This window comes from Eucyclogobius newberryi, unplaced genomic scaffold, assembly GCF_026437365.1.
Source record: "Eucyclogobius newberryi isolate DKJ021-1_F unplaced genomic scaffold, fEucNew1.0.hap1 SCAF_7, whole genome shotgun sequence".
Lineage (NCBI taxonomy): Eukaryota > Metazoa > Chordata > Actinopteri > Gobiiformes > Gobiidae > Eucyclogobius > Eucyclogobius newberryi.
The window spans coordinates 10,353,288-10,372,042 of record NW_027316389.1 but is presented as its reverse complement, the minus strand read 5'-3'; the positions used below and the strand labels follow the sequence as shown (position 1 = coordinate 10,372,042).

At 40.3% G+C, this 18,755-nt stretch overlaps 1 protein-coding gene across 1 annotated transcript in view; it reads right to left on the bottom strand.

The window, feature by feature from the left end:
• Nucleotides 1-16,191: 16,191 nt before the first annotated feature.
• LOC140348707 (solute carrier family 66 member 2) overlaps nt 16,192-18,755 on the bottom strand; it is a 41,090-nt gene continuing 38,526 nt past the window's right edge. Inside the window, exon 6 of the mRNA XM_072434760.1 lies at nt 16,192-17,075. Coding sequence (XP_072290861.1) covers nt 16,901-17,075 — 175 coding nt within the window. The 3' untranslated portion in view covers nt 16,192-16,900. The remainder of the gene's footprint in view (nt 17,076-18,755) is intronic.

Sequence of the window (18,755 nt, the reverse complement as noted above, 5' to 3'; positions counted from 1 at the left end):
TGAGCTGACAATGCAAAAACTAAAGATTAAAATAATGCTTTGAACAACAATTACTGTACAATCGCATTTATTAACAGACACGTGTCACCAGATGTTGATTATCAAACATCATAGTGTTATCTGATTATTCTAATTATCACATTTTCCCTGCCCATGAACCGCACCAGAACATCACATTACATTGTGCACATTTAATGTCTTTGTAATAGTCATGTTTATGAGTTCTCAGCTGAATCCTTAAAGGACCAATCTCTAAAAGTTTAAACACATCTTAAGAGGGTTGATAGAGAGTACAGAAGTCGAGATTCAAACCAGATCAATACACAGGTGGAGAGGAGGGAGAGATAAGTCATAAAGTAAAGGTTTCAGAAGAGTTGAACACCCGAAGGATGCCGAGCGGAGGAGGTAACGCTGGCAGCCTGAGTGACTAACACAGCAGGGGTTTTCACTCTCCAGTCCAGTCTGAAAGAACAGTAGGTACAGACTGGTTTGGTGAAGCCCTGACCTTTCAAACACAGCTCCTCTTGACAACAGAGGGGGCGACGTGGAGCACCCATAAGCATCGGCAGTGGTCGCTGCTCTGTAAAGACTCCGGACGTCGCTGAGTGATTGTGCGGCGCATCAAACTGACACGAGACAAGCGCTGTAAAAACAAGAAACGCTAAGTAAAGATTCAAGGACATGTATGAAGCGAGGACACTCTTGCCGTGCGTAAAGTAACCAAGATAATGAAATAGAAGCGAAGAAGACGTCACGCGGAAGCTAATGCCGGCTAGTTTGGAACATGTGAATTATGCAAAGAAGGATTTAAAAGGTCAGCGGTCAAATTTGTTCGGAGGATTAGCCATCTTGTATGTAGCACATCAAAAGCTCAGCGGAAAAACCCAGCTGTGCAGCAACTCTTCTCATTATAGCGTGATCAGATGTAGTACACGTTATAATGGTTCGTGAAATAAAAACAGCCAATGAAAACCACAAGGTCAAGTCTGTAGCCTTTTTGAATCTCGGGCTAACATGCAATAAATGCCCCTCTGTGCTATGAAAGGTCATTGACATTGGGAGATATGAATTCAATAAATGTAGTTGTGCAGGGGTTTCTGAATGATGAACAAGTAGGGCCGTTGCCAGAGCAATTGACAATTTAAAACAGAATATTACATATTTTGAACAGTGAAAAGTCCTCAAAATATCACATGAAACATTAAGTTGAAACCTTTAAATACCACGGTCAGTGTAATGTTGTACAATGCACAAGTAGTTCCGGTGTTCTGATCCCCCCCTCTACACAACAGAAACGCAGAGAAGGTTATGCTAGGTTGAAGTTAAGCGGTTAGGTTCAAGAACAGATCATTATTTTCATTATTTTATGCCCATTCATCGTAATAAAGGGGGATCAGGGGGTTAAACACGTTCTATATCACTCACACTGGTGTTTAAAACCATCGACAAATAAGCAAAGTGAACATGACATTCAGGCTGTGTTGCTAACGACAACATTGCACTTAAACGGCATACAAACCTCACCGATGACCTTTGGGAGAGTATCCCATCCGACACCCGTGACTTGTTCTGCGCAGTAAACTCCGAGCTCATCAAGATAATGCCCCGTAACTATAATATGCAAATGAGCGTGGCTCCGGCGATAGTAATGGTGCGTAAAACCTATGGACTGTGACATACGTGAAAGTGAGAATGCCATGTAACAGGAAACTGGGGTTGGCGCTATGAAGCCATCGGGTGTCATCATAATAACCATTTCCTGCCTATAACTCAAGTGTCGATGATCAGTGGTACATGAAGACCCTCCTGTGTCTTACCATATAAAACCACAATTACCTGCAGAGAATAGCTTTCAGTAGAAGATGAATGTTCCATCGCGGATTCCCAGAAACCGCTTTCACTGCCAGATTAGAGCGGGCTTTTTCATTTGAATCTAAATGGAAGTGTGAAAAAGTGGGCGGAAGGTGAAAGGGAAAACTTGTTTAGCTGTGAAAAGACGCAGAAGCAGATTAAAACGTTGCACAAAGTGAGGCCGCAAAACAGTAAGAGACGGTATTGACCTCAATTTAATCCTGAGCTAATTGCAGAAGGGAGAGGAGAAAGCGCGTGTGAAAGGGATCGTAATGTGGGCACTATCCAACCACAAGCGAGGCAAAGGGGCATTTCGCATCAGAGATGGAAAGAGTTCTGAAATGTAAGTAAAGAAATTCAAGTTTGACTATAATTGGGGATATCGAGTGGAGGGAAAAAAGTACAAATGTCATAAAATGTAACATATACGCCTACTTTACCATAGTTTTTGATAATATTACGTAATAAGACAAAAAATGTATTATGATTGTTGGACTGATGACCATTTTTGATTCAATTTGATTTTATCTCATTAGAAAACGAGCAAATGTGGTTTTCATATTCATTTCCTGAACCTAAACAATACAGGCATTTGCCATTTAACCTATAATATAGTCAGTATTCCTTCTGCAAAGTTAGAAATCTGCTCAAAACCAGACGTTTTTAGCGACAGAAGATCGGCTGTTCCCGTCGATTAAAAGACTGAAGCTAATCCTTGACCATTCAAATTGTATTATTTTCTTTATTGCGTTAATCACTGGTTGAGTTGTTAAAGCAGCAGCACATATGCCAGGTGAGTTTGAGACTTCATTTGCAGAACATCCTCCCATCTCTCTTCGCTCTATGGACTAATTAATTGCACAGCCCTAATATAAAGAAATCACATATTCATTTTCTTTTTTGGCAGATTGTCTTGTTTTTCCGCTTCATGACGCTGGACGCTGGCATAGGAGAAACAGCTGGTGAGGGTGTGTTTATGTGGGGCTGTGGCGTGCCTGACCTCACATGCCAGAAGCGAGAATGTAGCGGAAGAAGCAATCACGAAGCAACAAAACGAGTTAAGAGATATGGTGGCACAGGCTGGCATGTGCTGGACACGTCTGCGTCAGCGACAATGTAAATCTGTTTACTACGGCTAATGCTTAGGCCGAGGCTTTTAAACTTTGTGAACAAAATGCATAAATCAGCATGTCCATTTGTGGAATAATGTGGAATCAATAGAAAACGCCGATCTTTTCTGCCTGAACGTGTTTGCGGATTTGGTGGTCGGAGCAGAAGTTGAAAAGAAGCTGCTTTTATGAATTTCAAAAGCCGTGGTGTTTGATGAAGTGAAGTAGATCAGGAGGTGAGCTTTCTACATTATAAAGATACACAATTGTGCCTTAGAGGTACAAATAGGCATTCTAGTTTTTTCTTTTTGAATTTACCAAAATGTTATGCTTTGGGCTCATTTACCTTCATTTAAACCAAAAAAGAGAACTTAAATACTCACTCAGTCAACAGTCTTTACTCACAAAAAGTACTATATTCCACCTGCAAGCCTATTTGATACATAATATGCTCGCTAGCCTTCCCTAAACTCGGCCTATTCAAAATCTGTGTGTGTTCCAGTGAAACAGACTTAAAATCAACTGCAGAGACACAAGGAGGGAATCTGCCCTTTTCTCCAACACCAGATCATCTACACTGACCATCATCCTTCTGTGAGTATAAGAAGAGCAACTCTGATTCAGAGCTCAGTCTGTGGGATGTGTGAATCTTTTCAAATACAAAGAGGACAATTCACTTTGAAGTTACTGTAGTGCTGTAACTTACACAGCAGTAGAGGTGTACGTGGAATAGAGGTGGAATCAATATGTTTGCAGAGTATTTAGTATTGCTAGTGCAGATCTTTTCCAGCAGGATTACGGAGATGATGGCAAATACTACAGTATACTAACACAGTTGTCACTTCAAAATAATTGGCAGTTCTTGGTATTCCCAAATTAAATATTAAAAACATAAAAACCTAAAGCTGGGGTACCTGTTTTTACACAGAAGCAGGTATTCAAATCTCTCACAAACCCTTTGGCACATTGTTAATATTCATATAAATGTATTTCAAGGTGCATGCATGGCTTTAGAACATATTTTTTCATATGGCAAAGTGAAACTCGGGTGGTCCGTCCGAGCACAGCCAATCAGAGCGCTGCTTTCCGCCCTTACATCCTGGTTGTTTAGGCATAAAATATTGTTTAATTAACCGCAGACAATGGGCAATGGTCTAATTTTGTCACAACGTTTGGTTTTTACAAGCTGCACAACAAAATGCACTCATTTAAAAAAATATATATATATGAAATCTATATCATACATAGTCACAAACTACCATAGCCTTAACATAATGAACAAATGTTGTATTAAACTGTCCTCTTAAAAGCACAAAACATGACTTGCTTTGACTGCTACAAAGGCTTTGAAAGTGATATAGTTGCTGCGGGGATGAGCAGAAATCATTAATTCATGATGCAGTGCTTTTTGTTGAATGCAGCTCTATGTGCACATAATATGTCACAGGTTGATGTATGCTGAGGCGAGGACAGGAAAGCTCAGTCACAGCAAGACAGAAAATGTGCAGAGGTCGAGTTTACAGTGCACAGAGTTTTAGATCTATGGAGGTCAAACAGCCAAAACAATGGAGGCAATGAAGAAAGTGGATGAGGCGTGTGTGAGCGGGGTGAGACATATAGGGAGCAGTATTGCGTATAGTTTACAGCGTTATCAAAGGAGGAGCATCAGATCAATAATTAAATAAATGCATTTCATAAGCTGCAGCTCTCACAAGCCCTCTGACACATTGCTAGTGTCAGTATACATGCCTGCAACATCTCATTTTGATACAACGTGCTGCTTTTACAGTGTAATCTAATGATAGGGGAGCAATGCATTAAAATTTACTGGTTTAAAATAGACACATCTGGTAAGGGGGGGGGGGGGGGGGGGGGGGGGGGGTAAGGGGGAAAAGTTAAGTGATTGATGATGAAAAAGTCCTATTACATTTTGCCTGAGGTCTTGGTGACTCTTTTCTGGTGTCTTTTGAATGTTTATGGCATCATAATACTAATATTTTTATGGCCTCATTGTGTTTTATTATGCCCATCATTCTGTGCTGTCTGTGGTGTTTTGTTTTGTGATTCTGGTACAACCCAAACTCCCCTATTGGTAGTAAACATTTTATTCGTCAAAAAAAACAATGTGAAAGGTCAGATTAAGACGATCTTGAGAGCAGAGTGAATTAGATTGTATACAGGAGCATTAAGGCCTAGAGCAAGAACATATTTAGTCAATATCACCTCAATAAAAGGACTTTATCAGGTCTAAAATGTAGGTTGACTGACTAAAAATAGGAATAAACCACTTAAGCCGTTTCAGTTTTTTTAAATAATAATCAGAAAATGTATTTATTATCACTGTATACAATAAAATATGTAAAATTGCACTCACAAAATCCAATCTGATTGCCCACCAGAAGGAGCCAGGTTGAGAAGCACTAGAGGTGCGCAGAATAGCCATAATTTGCACTCAAGTAAGAGTAACATTACTTTAAAATGTATGTTCCTGTATAATATAGCACAGGTGTTTTCTGACGGTAAAGTATATGAAGTATCAAATGTTCTTCATATTGAAAACATACAATTGTATCACCAAATTTAGTAGAAGTGGAAGTAGGAATAAAAATATAAAGTACAATATCTTCAAAAAGTGACTCAATTAAATGTAACTGAGTAAATGTAAGTGAGTACTGATTGAGGAATATAAAGGACGGATGTATCGGGCACATGACGTTGTTACGAGAGAGAGAACAATCCTACAGAATAATGCACATAGACGTTGTGTGGCACAGTCTTCATGTCTGTCATTGTTGATCTGTTTACACGGCTGCCAACATGTCATCTGGCTCCACTGCCGATGTAACGTGACACTCGCTGCGCTGCATTGTCACCGTGATAGACAGCATGCAAACAAGCACGCACACGCACTAGCCTACGGCAAGAATACACAAAAACATGTTTCTTGTTTATTCAAAAAGAAAAGCAAGCATCAAAGTTTAATTCCTGGTCTTTTGCACACACAAAATGATGACAAAATGTGACTTGGGGCATAGTATCTCATATTTTCTTGCACTTAGAAAGACTACACACAAATATTATTCAAAAATAAATGGGAATTGTAGGGTGTTTCAGTAGTTAAACATGATGGTAAGTTCAGTGCTGTTTCTTGCAGGTAATGACAGTATATAGTTGCAATATGCTGCTGGTCCTGTGGGGAATTACGTGCACTGCTTGTGTCAGATCAAATTATATGGCAATTGGATGAAGTAATTAAACACAACTAGTGCTACAGCGTTCAGTGAAAGTGTGCAGACTCTTTAATGCATGTGTCAGAGATACTGTTGCTTTGTCATCTCAAGAGCATTGGGCTGTTTCATTAACTGTGCATAGTATCACTGGTGGTATGAAGACTAATAATTCCTCAATAAAGTAAGAGCAAGTTGGGACTAAAATTAATTCATCATTATATACTGTATATATTTTTCCCTGTTATATTCCGTTTTATAATTATACCTACTTAATATAACTATAACATAAGTGGATCATTTTGTTCATTGTAAACGGTAATATTGAGCTAAAACGACTTGGAGATAGAAACAGGTCAATTTACTTCCTGTTCGAAACTGACAAGCCCCGCCTCTTCATAGTGACGTTTCACCGTAACACGTAGCGGATTGTCGTGTGTTTTTATTTTCGAAAAGTGGCTATGTGACATTTTATTTATTTATTTATCTATTTATCTATCTATTTATTTATTTATGTATTTATTTATTTATCTATTTATTTATTTATTTAATATGGACCTTGCATTTACATTGGACGAACCAGATATGCTAATTCTGTGTCCGTCTGTCCGTCTGTGAGAGTCGGATCTCTCCTTCACTGGAACTCCTCCAGGTTTCTACGCTTTTTTCCCAAAGAGGTTTTTTTTGTAGTTTTTCCTGGCCGAGAAGGAGAGTCTAAGGACAGAGGACCCTGGGACATCGTCCCTCGCCACCACAGACATTGTCTGACTCCATCGCCACCACAGACATTGTTGATTCATTTCTCCCTGTGGCCCTCAGAGGCAACTGTTGTTGTGATTTTGGGCCTTACAAAAATAAATTGATTTGATTTGATTTGATTTGATTCTCAACACCTGTCCATAGGAGGCTTTTAGAATTAAAACAATACAAAATGTTCAAACTATATACAATACATTTCATTTTATACATCACCATGTGCACAGTTTTGTCCTGATTTAGAACCCGACATAAATCACTCCGTGTCTCAACAGGGGGTGGGTGAAAATAGGAATTTTCTGAGCACTTGAGCTTCAGTTGCAGGACAAAACAGCACAACGCAAACATGCAGGAATTGATCAAAATACAACTGTGAGTAAACTAATGATGAAGAAACCCTGTTGTAACAAGTTTAAAAGCATAATATGTCCCATTTACCTTTGATCTTGGTTTAACTGTAATAACCCTGCTTCATCACTTCATTTCCTGAGACCTTTACGCGTGACAGATCTTATATTTTGTTCTTTTTTCCCCCCTCAGGGCCGACTCTATGTCAAAAAGAACAATACAACCCAGGCACCATCAGCAGGAGTTCAAAGATGAGCACTTTAAAGCTAAATATAGTACTAGTACATGGGTGAGGTACATGAGGTAAGTGCATTTTGTATCAGGTGTTTTGTGTCCTTTACCTTCACTCACCAGCGCGTCCTTTGACCTGTGACGCTGTGCCTTGTTTCCATGGTGACAGACTTTCTGGTTGGACGTGGGGCAGATGAGACCCTCTATCACGGAGTTGGATGTGTTTCCGGTCCGTGGTCGTCATGCCGTGCGGATACGTCCAGGCTCCACCATCTGCTGCTCATGGCCCTTTGACACACGGCACCACTCAGGGACCTTTTGGGATAAACAGATCAATTTGTAGGAAATGAGCCTTGGATAATGCACGCAGAGAAACTTCGGCGGGTCAAACTGTGCGTAAAAGCAATATTATAGAGTGGCTGATGCAAGTAACTACTTGTGGTGATTTATGGTGATGGGTAAGACCAGCGAAGGGTAAAATTAGATGTTTGTTACCAGTGACCGAGTTCAACACAAGCTGATATTTAGCATATTTGGTCCCATCCAATATTATATTTACTTGAAGCTAACTTTAAACTTTGATGATTGCTAGAAAGTAGAAGAAAATATTAATTTCTATGGATGATTCTTTAACTTTAACTTGCAGAAAGTTGTCTTTGGTTCAGTATTACATGACACAACACTCAATTCATCACGCTTTATAACTAATAAATAAGTATTATAGAAAGTCTGCTGTGTTGTCAGAAATCAGCTGTGTGATTACATGTGTTTGATGCAATTCAGGACAGTAATTTGTTACTTTTTACTGCAGCAAAACAACACAAAATACACTGTTGTGGCAATTACTAAGAGAAGTATACAGGATTTCACGGTGGGTGACTTTGCTTTTATATTTCTTCTTCTTTCCTTGTTCTGCAGCGCGTGTGACCTCAAAAATAACTCATCCATCTTAAAAGTTTGATCCTGTCCCGCTGTGCTCGTCCCGTCATCCTATAGCTGCAGGGGATGGAGGGGCGCTGGGTGAGTGAGGTCGCTGTTCTGGACGTCCTGAACCAGGGAGCGAGGGCCAGCTCTGAGCTCTCAGCCATATGGTTCCAGGACGGTTAACAAAGACATTTGGTTCGGTTCACAATGGCTTTAGTTTGTCCCTTTGGGCGTTATTTCATACTTCAAATCACACCATTACATTTTTTTGTTTTGTTTCATTATATATAAGAAGACAAAACCAAAATCTTGAGTAAAAAAATATGTTCTGTTATGATTTCATACCAATATTCTGTCTTTTTCTCCATACATGAGTAAAAATGGGACAATAAACCGTAATATTGTAAGTCGTGATAAAAAGAGTGAAAATGCTCATTTCACCCTGGAGAGACTGTTTAGCAAGCTTTATTACATGGGTTATTTGGCGCTCAGGCCCCGGCGGAAGACATTGCGATCATGGGCACTCCATGATCTATTTGTATTAGAAGTCTCCCCCCAGGGCCTGGAGACTGGTGGTGGTAGATGTGGTGAGAAGGTAGAGAGGATTAGAATGAGAGGGATGCAGAGGAGGAGGAGGGGAGGTGGTGGTTCACAGTACGGTCTGAAGCGGCCGAGCCAACTGCATGAGGGTTTATATCGGACTGGCTGTGCGCTGATTGGGAGCAGAGGAGGTGCAGAGGAGGTGCGCCGTGCCACAGGGAGGAGTAACTTGGGTGCGTTGATTGAGGATGGGGAGCAGGTGCGAGGGGCGATGTCCTGGAGGTCCCCTGTCCTTAGACCCTCCTTCTCAGCCAGGAAAAACTACAAAAACCTCCTTGGGAAAAGTAGAAACCTGGAGGAGTTCCGCGCGAAGGAGGGATCTGACTCCCACAGACGGACAGGCGCCCGACTTGGGTGCGTTGGTTGAGGCTGGGGAGCAGGTGGCTCTGGCGTAGCAGTGGACGTAGATGGGTGGAGTTAGGTCTTCCAGGCTGAATTTACGCAGGCTTCATTTGTGGGCCCCTGATACTAGCATGTCTTGTTACTCTATTTGTTTGCACTGTCTAGAAACTAATCTTTGTTTCCCTAACCCCCTCATCACAAATGAGTACTTGATTATCATCTGACTGGCCTGAGCTTTATCCTGACCATGGTTTCATTACGCTGTTGTGCACCACCGGTAAACTGAAATTTAAAACCTCCAGTTCTTTTTTAAAGAAGAATTCTCTTTTCTAACAACAATGACCTCCTTAAATCCTCTTTCTAGACGTTGTTGAAATATAAATGAGTCAAACAGAATGCTACTATAACATCTATTGCTCCTGTCAAGCTGCTCTCCGTCCGTCATCCCCAACAGTAAATTGGGGTCGGATGTCACTTTACAGTCTGTCTCACTCCATACTTCAGCAGTAAAATCTTTGTAGAAGTCTTGGCGGTTCAAAATAACAGTCTTATTTTCTATACTTTCCGGCTGAGGAGTTTTTGGAATGGCTCTACACCTCACCTGTTTCCATTTCAGCCAAGCCGTCAACCGGCACTCGCACTAAAATCTCTCTCCGGATCGCTCTCTCTCCGGATCTCTCTCTCCACCTCATCGCACCATTTATTAATGCTGATTTTGCCTTATGCCTGCTGAAATGCCTTATGTAGCGATGCTTGATCTGGCAGCAAAGTGGAGCGACAAATGCAGCTACCAAGAATTAGCAGATGCATGGTTTGTATTCAAAAGCGTAATAGAGGGAGTCCACATGGGAACGGCTGACTGATGGTGCTGTAGATTTAGTTAACATGTGGATGCTGGTCACACTGGTTATGCAAATAAGGACATAACAACACTAGCGACTGCAGTTTGAATATAAATTTCAATGTTTGCCATGTTAAGATAAGATAAGATAAGATAAGATATTCCTTTATTGTCCCACATGGGGAAATTTCATTGGTGCAACGCAGGTAGATCCAGAGGTAGATCCAGAAGAACAGATCACTTATAGGAAGTCTGAAAAACACTTTCAGTAGAAGATCTCCTATAAATAAACAAAAACTCCCATAGACAAATAAATACATAAATACCATGTCATGTGATCCCGACAGTAATTGCACATGAATATGTGTCACGACAGCACATAGATTGCACATGAATTCCAACAGCAATTGCACATACGACAGAATTGCACATCAGTATTAGGTTAGGTCAGTATTGCGACGGGATAAAGTGACGATCTCCGGGTAAGACGACTGTTCTCCGCAGTTTCATGAGTTCCTCCTTTGTGGAAACGCGGTACGAGCCGGGGGGCGGGGCCGGAGCCGGGGGGCGGAGCCAAAACACATCGCCACGACACGACGAAAACACTCAATCCAGCCGAATAAAGTCAAAACAAGTTAATTTAAAGCGATTCCAGTGCGTGTCCCGATCGTTCGTCAAGTTCCTCTTTCATATAAACGTGTATATAAACGTGTACCGACGTCACGCCGTACTTTAGCGCGGCCGGAGGGCGCGGGGGGGGGGCTGGTGGGCTCGCTCGGAGCTAGCTCACGTCACAACAACACAACGAACGCAACGAAAAACGCTCAAATCCAGCCGAAAAAAGTCAAAAACAGTTGAATTAAAAAACTATTCCAGCGCGTGTCCCTATCGTACAGTAAAATAGAAAAAAATATACTAACTATATTTACAAAATATAGGAGATAAAGCACAATAAGTGTGAGAAAGAAGAGAGAGCGTTTACACCGGGCTGCCAGCTGTACCAGCGCCTTATGACGAACGATTGTTACAATTGTTTGCTGCTATTGTTACAAACAATAGCAGCAAACAAAAGGGGTAAAAAAAACATTGAATAGGTAAAATGTTATTTAGGTAATTCAAGTTATCTTATCTTCTTTTTAAGTATATTTTTGACAAGTCCTGAAATAGATTAGCCAATGAAACAAGCTTATCCGAGATTCATAGAACCATAGTTATATTTGTAACTGCTTTACTCCTCATTCTTCTTTATTGAAATGTAAATGAGACTAAAAAGACTATGACTACAATTGGCAAATATAATATAGGCAAATCTCACTCTAGACTTAACTTAAACGTTTTAATTATAGCACTTTTGAGTGGATAAAATTACATAAATGACATATTACTTTTCCTACCATCATTGTTGCTGCATTGTTACTACCACGGCACAATTAACCAATGAGTTAAGGCTAAGAATGTTGCAGGTGCTGTAACTTCTTTTTCGATTCAAAAAGTGGTCTCCAAACTCATGTTAAGCTCGAGGTTTGCCCACTTTGACTCTTGAATCAAAGAAAAGGCCTCAATATTTATAGTAAATGTCATTGTAGAATTTCTCCTCATGTCAATAATGTAACCTGAACTGTACACGACAACAACCAAATTAAGTGAATTAACTAAACCAATATGTAATAGATTGCTGTGTGTGCAAAGTGAGCCACCCAGAAAAACTTAAGCAAACTACTTTAAATATTTATCCAACCATCCTGACTCATGAGTGTCCTTGTATGTGACTTTGCTGAAATGAATGACGTTTTGGAACAGTTGCTGGTATCAGCAGTATATACAGTCAAGCCTGTCATTAATAAATAGCGTGGAGAGGACAGGACGGAGCATTAGAGCTGTAAAGTGCAGGTGGACTATTTTAATCCAGCTCATCCATCATGAATGTGACGATGGACTGAAGGAGACTTTGTGCAGAGATCAGATGGAGAGACGGGGCTTAGATAAAGAAGAGCAAGATGGTTTTGCATATACTGACTGCATTTTAGATAGCACACCTCCTGTAACATTCAATAACCTCAAATGACCATTCAGTTGCAGGAGAGAACTATTGAGTTATTAGAATATTGAGAGGAAGATAAAAGACTTAAAAGAGACAAATACTATGAAGTGGCAAATACATCAGGCTGAACCTTCTTACGCTGTCCGTTTCAGGCAATGCAGTTTTATTATGTGTTTTGGCAACTAGGATCCTGTAACCATTGATGTGTAAATCGCAAATGTATGGCCCTTTGGTACTGCGTGTAGCAAACGTTTGTATGTTTCATATTGAGAGGTGTACCAAATAGAAGGGCCCACATTTCACCCATTCAAAAAGCCCTTCACTGGCTGCCGGTCTCCTACTGGATACAGTTTAAAATTCTTGTTTTAACTTTTAGAGCTTTAAATGGTCAAGTCCCTCTGTACATCAGCGATCTGATTAAACCGTACGCTCCCTCTCGCTCACTAAGGTCCTTGAATCAGAAACTGTTGTTGGTTCCTCGCACCCGTTTTCGGACCAGAGGAGACAGATCCTTCTAGGCTGTTGCCCCCAGACTCTGGAACGATCTTCCGTTCTCCCTACGGTCACTGGACTCAGTTACTGCTTTTAAGAGTCAGCTTAAAACCTTTTTATTTAGTCAAGCCTTTTAAATGCACTTGTTTTAGCTGATTTTACTGTATATTGTTGTATATGTATTGCTCACTGTAAATTTGTGTTTTTATTGTTTTATTCTGTTTTTTGTGAAGCACTTTGTCACTTCTGTCTGTGAAAGGTGCTATACAAATAAAATGTACTTACTTACCGTATTTTCTAAGTCGCACCAGCCAAAAAATGCATAATAGAGAAGAAAAAAACAGATATAAGTTGCACTGGAGTATGAAATGCGGTTGCAAGTGTGAAAATAACAAATAATATCACATATAAGTCGCTCCGGAGTATAAGTATATAAGTGTAAATGTATGTATAAGTCGCACCCTGGCCCAAACTATGAAAAAAGGTGCGACTTATACTCTGAAAATTACAGTCATCTTTTTTTTTTCTTTTCTACCGCATATCAATTACCAATACAGTAGACAGTCATGCTTCTGTCTATCCGTCTAACTTATGGATTTTTTTCCTGGCAGTAGAAAATGTTTTATGCCTTTTCACACCTCACCTAACCAGGCCCTACAGAGCTTTCTCCTTCCACTGAACTGTCTGTCAATAGCTTTCATCCGTATCTCAGCTGCATATCAAAGTGTGCCTGGGTACGTGTTTGTGGGAGCAGACATGGACTACACTCATTCATATCACTCAGGAGAACAAGAGAGCAGTAGGACCAGTACCTTATCCATTTCATTTAAGAACCGTTGCACTTGATTTCCCCTGTATCCGATTCTTTACTTTCAATGCTGTGATACAGACGTGTGATACAGAGGCATACGTAGTCCTCTGTACGTCTTAATTAACCTCTACTCACCAATCTGCTGTGTTTTTTGCTGTGTGTGATTGATGCCTTGCCCAGGTATTCTCTTTCAATTCTCTCCAGCGGCGCATGCCAAGGTTTTCCCAGGACTCCAGGCACACCATAATATATCACTGTGGTGTGTGAAAACAGCAGAGGGAGTAAGGAAAAGCATTATACACAGGTCCAGTCGGCTGAGCAGGCAACATTTTAAAACTTTAAATCATATTTAAGGTCCAAAACCTGCAAGCTCACACAACTGCACTCTGCTGCGACAGTAGATAACAGTTACAGTGGAACATATATAATATGCTTCAAGACAGTCATTCATTTTCAAAGAAGATATACGGAACAACATACTTAGAATTCATATTTTGTATTTGTGGTAATACAGGCAAAACATATGGCACTAAAACATTGGGGGACAGGTTTTTTATGACAATGTAACATAATAACATGAAATAAAATGTAATATAAATGGTCAATGATGGCTCTTTGTTTGTACATTTATTGTTTATCAGAAACGAGAAGCAATACAATTTACAGTTTATTCACTCAATAAACTAAATGTTTGCTTGCTGAATACTATGAACGCAAAAACTGCTTTGGCAAATGACAAAAGTAAAGGAAACTGCACATTAGGAACGGTATCAGTAAATACGTATGTACAACACGTTGAACTATGTGTCACCGGTACATACAAATTTAAATACATGTTTTGGCTGTCAATCAGCATTGCACATTTTAACACATTTCCAACATGTTTTCTGCTCATTCAGGCCTGACGTAAAAAATCTCATGAAAAGGCTAGTGTCAAAATGTGAAATACAATCTCCTAATACTCCTATTTTAGCCTCTATGGCAGCATACAGACACAATACACTACATACAAAACTAGCAATAACAGACAACATAGAAACAGATTTAAACAAGCTGAGCAGACGCGGTAAGACTCAATATGATAAAATGCAAGTTACATTGATTTGAATAATTGCAGAACCCAATTTAAACTAAGGTTATCTTACTTTGTGTTGACATTTCTTGATATTCAGTCCTTTTTAGGATATTCACAACCTGGTAATGGCGCAATGAAAACATAATACTAAAATCAGTCAAACTAATAATGTGGTTCCTAATATAGATATATCACAATTGAAGCAGTAATCCCCATTGCAGTTTAGCTTTGTGGCTTTGATTACGGCACAGTCAAAACCATTGCAGTGTGAAATTTTAACATGAACTCATTATGCACAGGTGACACATGGGCAGCCGACATAAAAAGACGCTCCGATATATAAGCCTGTAGCTAGTTTGACTCCTGTGCAGAATACTGATTAGATCAACTGTTGAAAACAACCCTGCGCTGTTTGTGCAAGTTTCCATTGTGATGTTTAGACTTAAAATGTGGTTGTAAAAGCTACATGTGCGGTCAGCCTGGGTCCAAGGTCAAGCGTGGAATCCATAACATGTGACAAGCTCAACAGAGAACACGACCTTTATACGTTTGTAACCTCATCTTTTTAAAGCTCTGATCTTTTAAATGACATATTATCAATATTTTGACAGTAACTTCATCACACGTTCACCTTCACGTGATAACATGATAAAACAGAAACTTTACAGAGTTTATGTGATTATAGACCCGTTCATGTAAATGAGTTTAGCACAGAGACACATTTTAAGCATTTATGTAGTGAAGGGGAATCTAAATATGTTAACCATTACTATATTGTATAATCAACTATATTCATTTTACGAAACTGTTTTACAAAACTGTATTAAAAGTATAACCAACTATATTCATTTTAGACTGTGTTACACTTGGGTTAACTCCTTATACGCACAACACAGAGACACTCACTGCTCCTTTTGAGACATTCTCTGATAAGGACGGACACCTTCCCGGAACAGCTGCAAACATCAAGGCCACAGACGTGCGAAAGAGCTCATGGAATACTGGAAGGAGGCGACAACCGTCATATTCCGCCTAATATCTGAATGTCATAAATATAACACGGAGCAGGGATTTCGGCGCGTCCAGACTACGCCCGTGTAAGACGCCACACATTCGATAGGGACATTTTGGGTAAGCGCTCCGTTTATCTGTATTAGTCTTGTAAATGGCAGGGATTAAACATCTGATTGATTTTAACTTTCTGATTCTTGCTTCTTTCATAAACGAGCACGCCGACAGTAGCTAATGATGTGATTGAGCTGGTCAGTAAATTCAGTACATTCCAGTTGATTGAGTCGAGTAGGGATAATAGCATGTATCCTCTGACATTATCTAAATGAAATTAAAGCAGCACCATCACCATCTTTCTAACGGTGGGTGCATTACCTGCATGACTCTGTAGAGAAAGAAATTTAAACAAAACTTTGGATCATTCTTCATTGGCATAAATCAGTTTTATGGCATTCTGAGGAATCTTCCATTCAAAGAAAGACCATCTCCATTTAATTACTAATACATCTGGTTTACCAATTTCTTTGGTACGTTATTCTTTGTTTTTGTACATCAAGATTGTCAGTTGGGCCACAAAGCCACATGATGACACAGATTGAGTGAGTAGTCACCATTACCTGGTCTAACATGGCCTCGACTTTACCAGCACTCTCTGAGCCGAAGGCGAAAATCAATACAAACACGCACATGCATTATGTATTCTGAGAGAAGTCCAGTGAGACGTGGAAAGAGGAGAGGGAGACTTCAGCATCAGTTGTGCAGCCGGGTAAAAGCCGGCTAAAGCTTTTGCAGCAATAGTCCTCGTGTTAGAGACGCTGCTCTGCAAGTAACAATGATTCTGTAACATTCCTAGACTTAATTACTGCTCTAAAACATGATGACGTGGGTTAACCATTAGCCTATAAACATAAGATAAGACATATTTCAATCTCGGGTATGTGTGTATGTTGTCATAGTGTCCCTGGGCAAAGCACTTAAGCCACACGGTTGACTTAATAATAAATAAATATCTTTTGAATTACGCCTCTTATAAGTTTGCATGATCACACTATATCACAAATATTTTTTTCCTAACATTATGCAGTAACTTGTTCTTAAAAGGCTTTCGCTTGTCTCAGTGTGGTCAACGACTAGTGCTGACGTTGCCGCAGGTTTTTGTGCAGTTAAAGGGCTGATATGGTTGATAAAAGGCACACAGACAGACAGGTTTGGGTGCTTATTTCGCAGTAACAGTCAAACATTTATCCGAGTTTGGTGCGCGTGTCGTGGTTGTAGAGCAGCACTTGCAGCAGAATGACCACGTCGATAAGGATCTGAGCCGAACCGCAGACCCAGAACTGAGCCGGGCTGTCGTTCAGGACGAAGTAGGCGGTTTTGAACACGTCACCGGCGGTCCACAGCAAGACCATCTTCACACTGGAGGAAAGAAGTGAGAGAAGTGAGAGGACGAGCGAAAGGCAGCGCTAGAGAAAATACCAAAGTACAAGTTCTCTATGAAGCATTGTTCAAAAGGTGCCATAACACATACTACATTTGCACTTCTTTAAACTTTACAGAGGTTTCTAAAGGACAATTGTGGCCTGGAAATATTTTGACTGCCAAAAAACAACCGAGTTATAATATTTTGAAAGATTATTTTATTCATTTAAGAGTATATCATTATAATTTATGCCACAAAATGATGTCATTATTGGATAATAAAAAATAATAACGTTTATTGTGGTAAATAGGCTAGACAATAATCATTTCCGGGTACGTTTTATTATATTCTCGCCAACAAAGATATTTGACCATTTTAGATCCAGATTGTGCAAAAATAAGTTACTTTTCATTCATGGTATTCTCTTCTACATTTTGACTTATAACAAAGTACAATACTATAATAGTTGTTTAAACGTTAAAGTTATTATTAATAATTTATAACAGTTTTAGATTGTCGCAATTTTAATTACTATTGTTTGTTTTTTAGGCCACGAGTGGAAGTTTGAAAAAGAGACGAGAGTGCTTCAGTCTGCGCTTCAGTCTGCGCTTCAGTCTGCGCTTCAGTCTGCGCTTCAGTCTGCACTTCAGTCTGCACTTCAGTCTGTACTTCAGTCTGCACTTCAGTCTGCACTTCAGTCTGCACTTCAGTCTGCGCTTCAGTCTGCGCTTCAGTCTGCACTTCAGTCTGTACTTCAGTCTGCGCTTCAGTCTGCACTTCAGTCTGTACTTCAGTCTGCACTTCAGTCTGTACTTCAGTCTGTGCTTCAGTCTGTACTTCAGTCTGTACTTCAGTCTGTACTTCAGTCTGTACTTCAGTCTGTACTTCAGTCTGTGCTTCAGTCTGTGCTTCAGTCTGTACTTCAGTCTGTACTTCAGTCTGTACTTCAGTCTGCACTTCAGTCTGCACTTCAGTCTGTACTTCAGTCTGCGCTTCAGTCTGCGCTTCAGTCTGTACTTCAGTCTGTACTTCAGTCTGCACTTCAGTCTGCGCTTCAGTCTGCACTTCAGTCTGTACTTCAGTCTGCGCTTCAGTCTGTGCTTCAGTCTGTACTTCAGTCTGTACTTCAGTCTGTGCTTCAGTCTGCGCTTCAGTCTGCGCTTCAGTCTGCGCTTCAGTCTGCACTTCAGTCTGTACTTCAGTCTGTACTTCAGTCTGTACTTCAGTCTGCACTTCAGTCTGCGCTTCAGTCTGCACTTCAGTCTGTACTTCAGTCTGCGCTTCAGTCTGTGCTTCAGTCTGTGCTTCAGTCTGTACTTCAGTCTGTACTTCAGTCTGTACTTCAGTCTGCGCTTCAGTCTGCACTTCAGTCTGTACTTCAGTCTGCGCTTCAGTCTGTGCTTCAGTCTGTACTTCAGTCTGTACTTCAGTCTGTACTTCAGTCTGCACTTCAGTCTGCACTTCAGTCTGTACTTCAGTCTGCGCTTCAGTCTGTGCTTCAGTCTGTACTTCAGTCTGTACTTCAGTCTGCGCTTCAGTCTGCACTTCAGTCTGTACTTCAGTCTGCACTTCAGTCTGTACTTCAGTCTGTGCTTCAGTCTGTACTTCAGTCTGTACTTCAGTCTGTACTTCAGTCTGTACTTCAGTCTGCACTTCAGTCTGTACTTCAGTCTGTG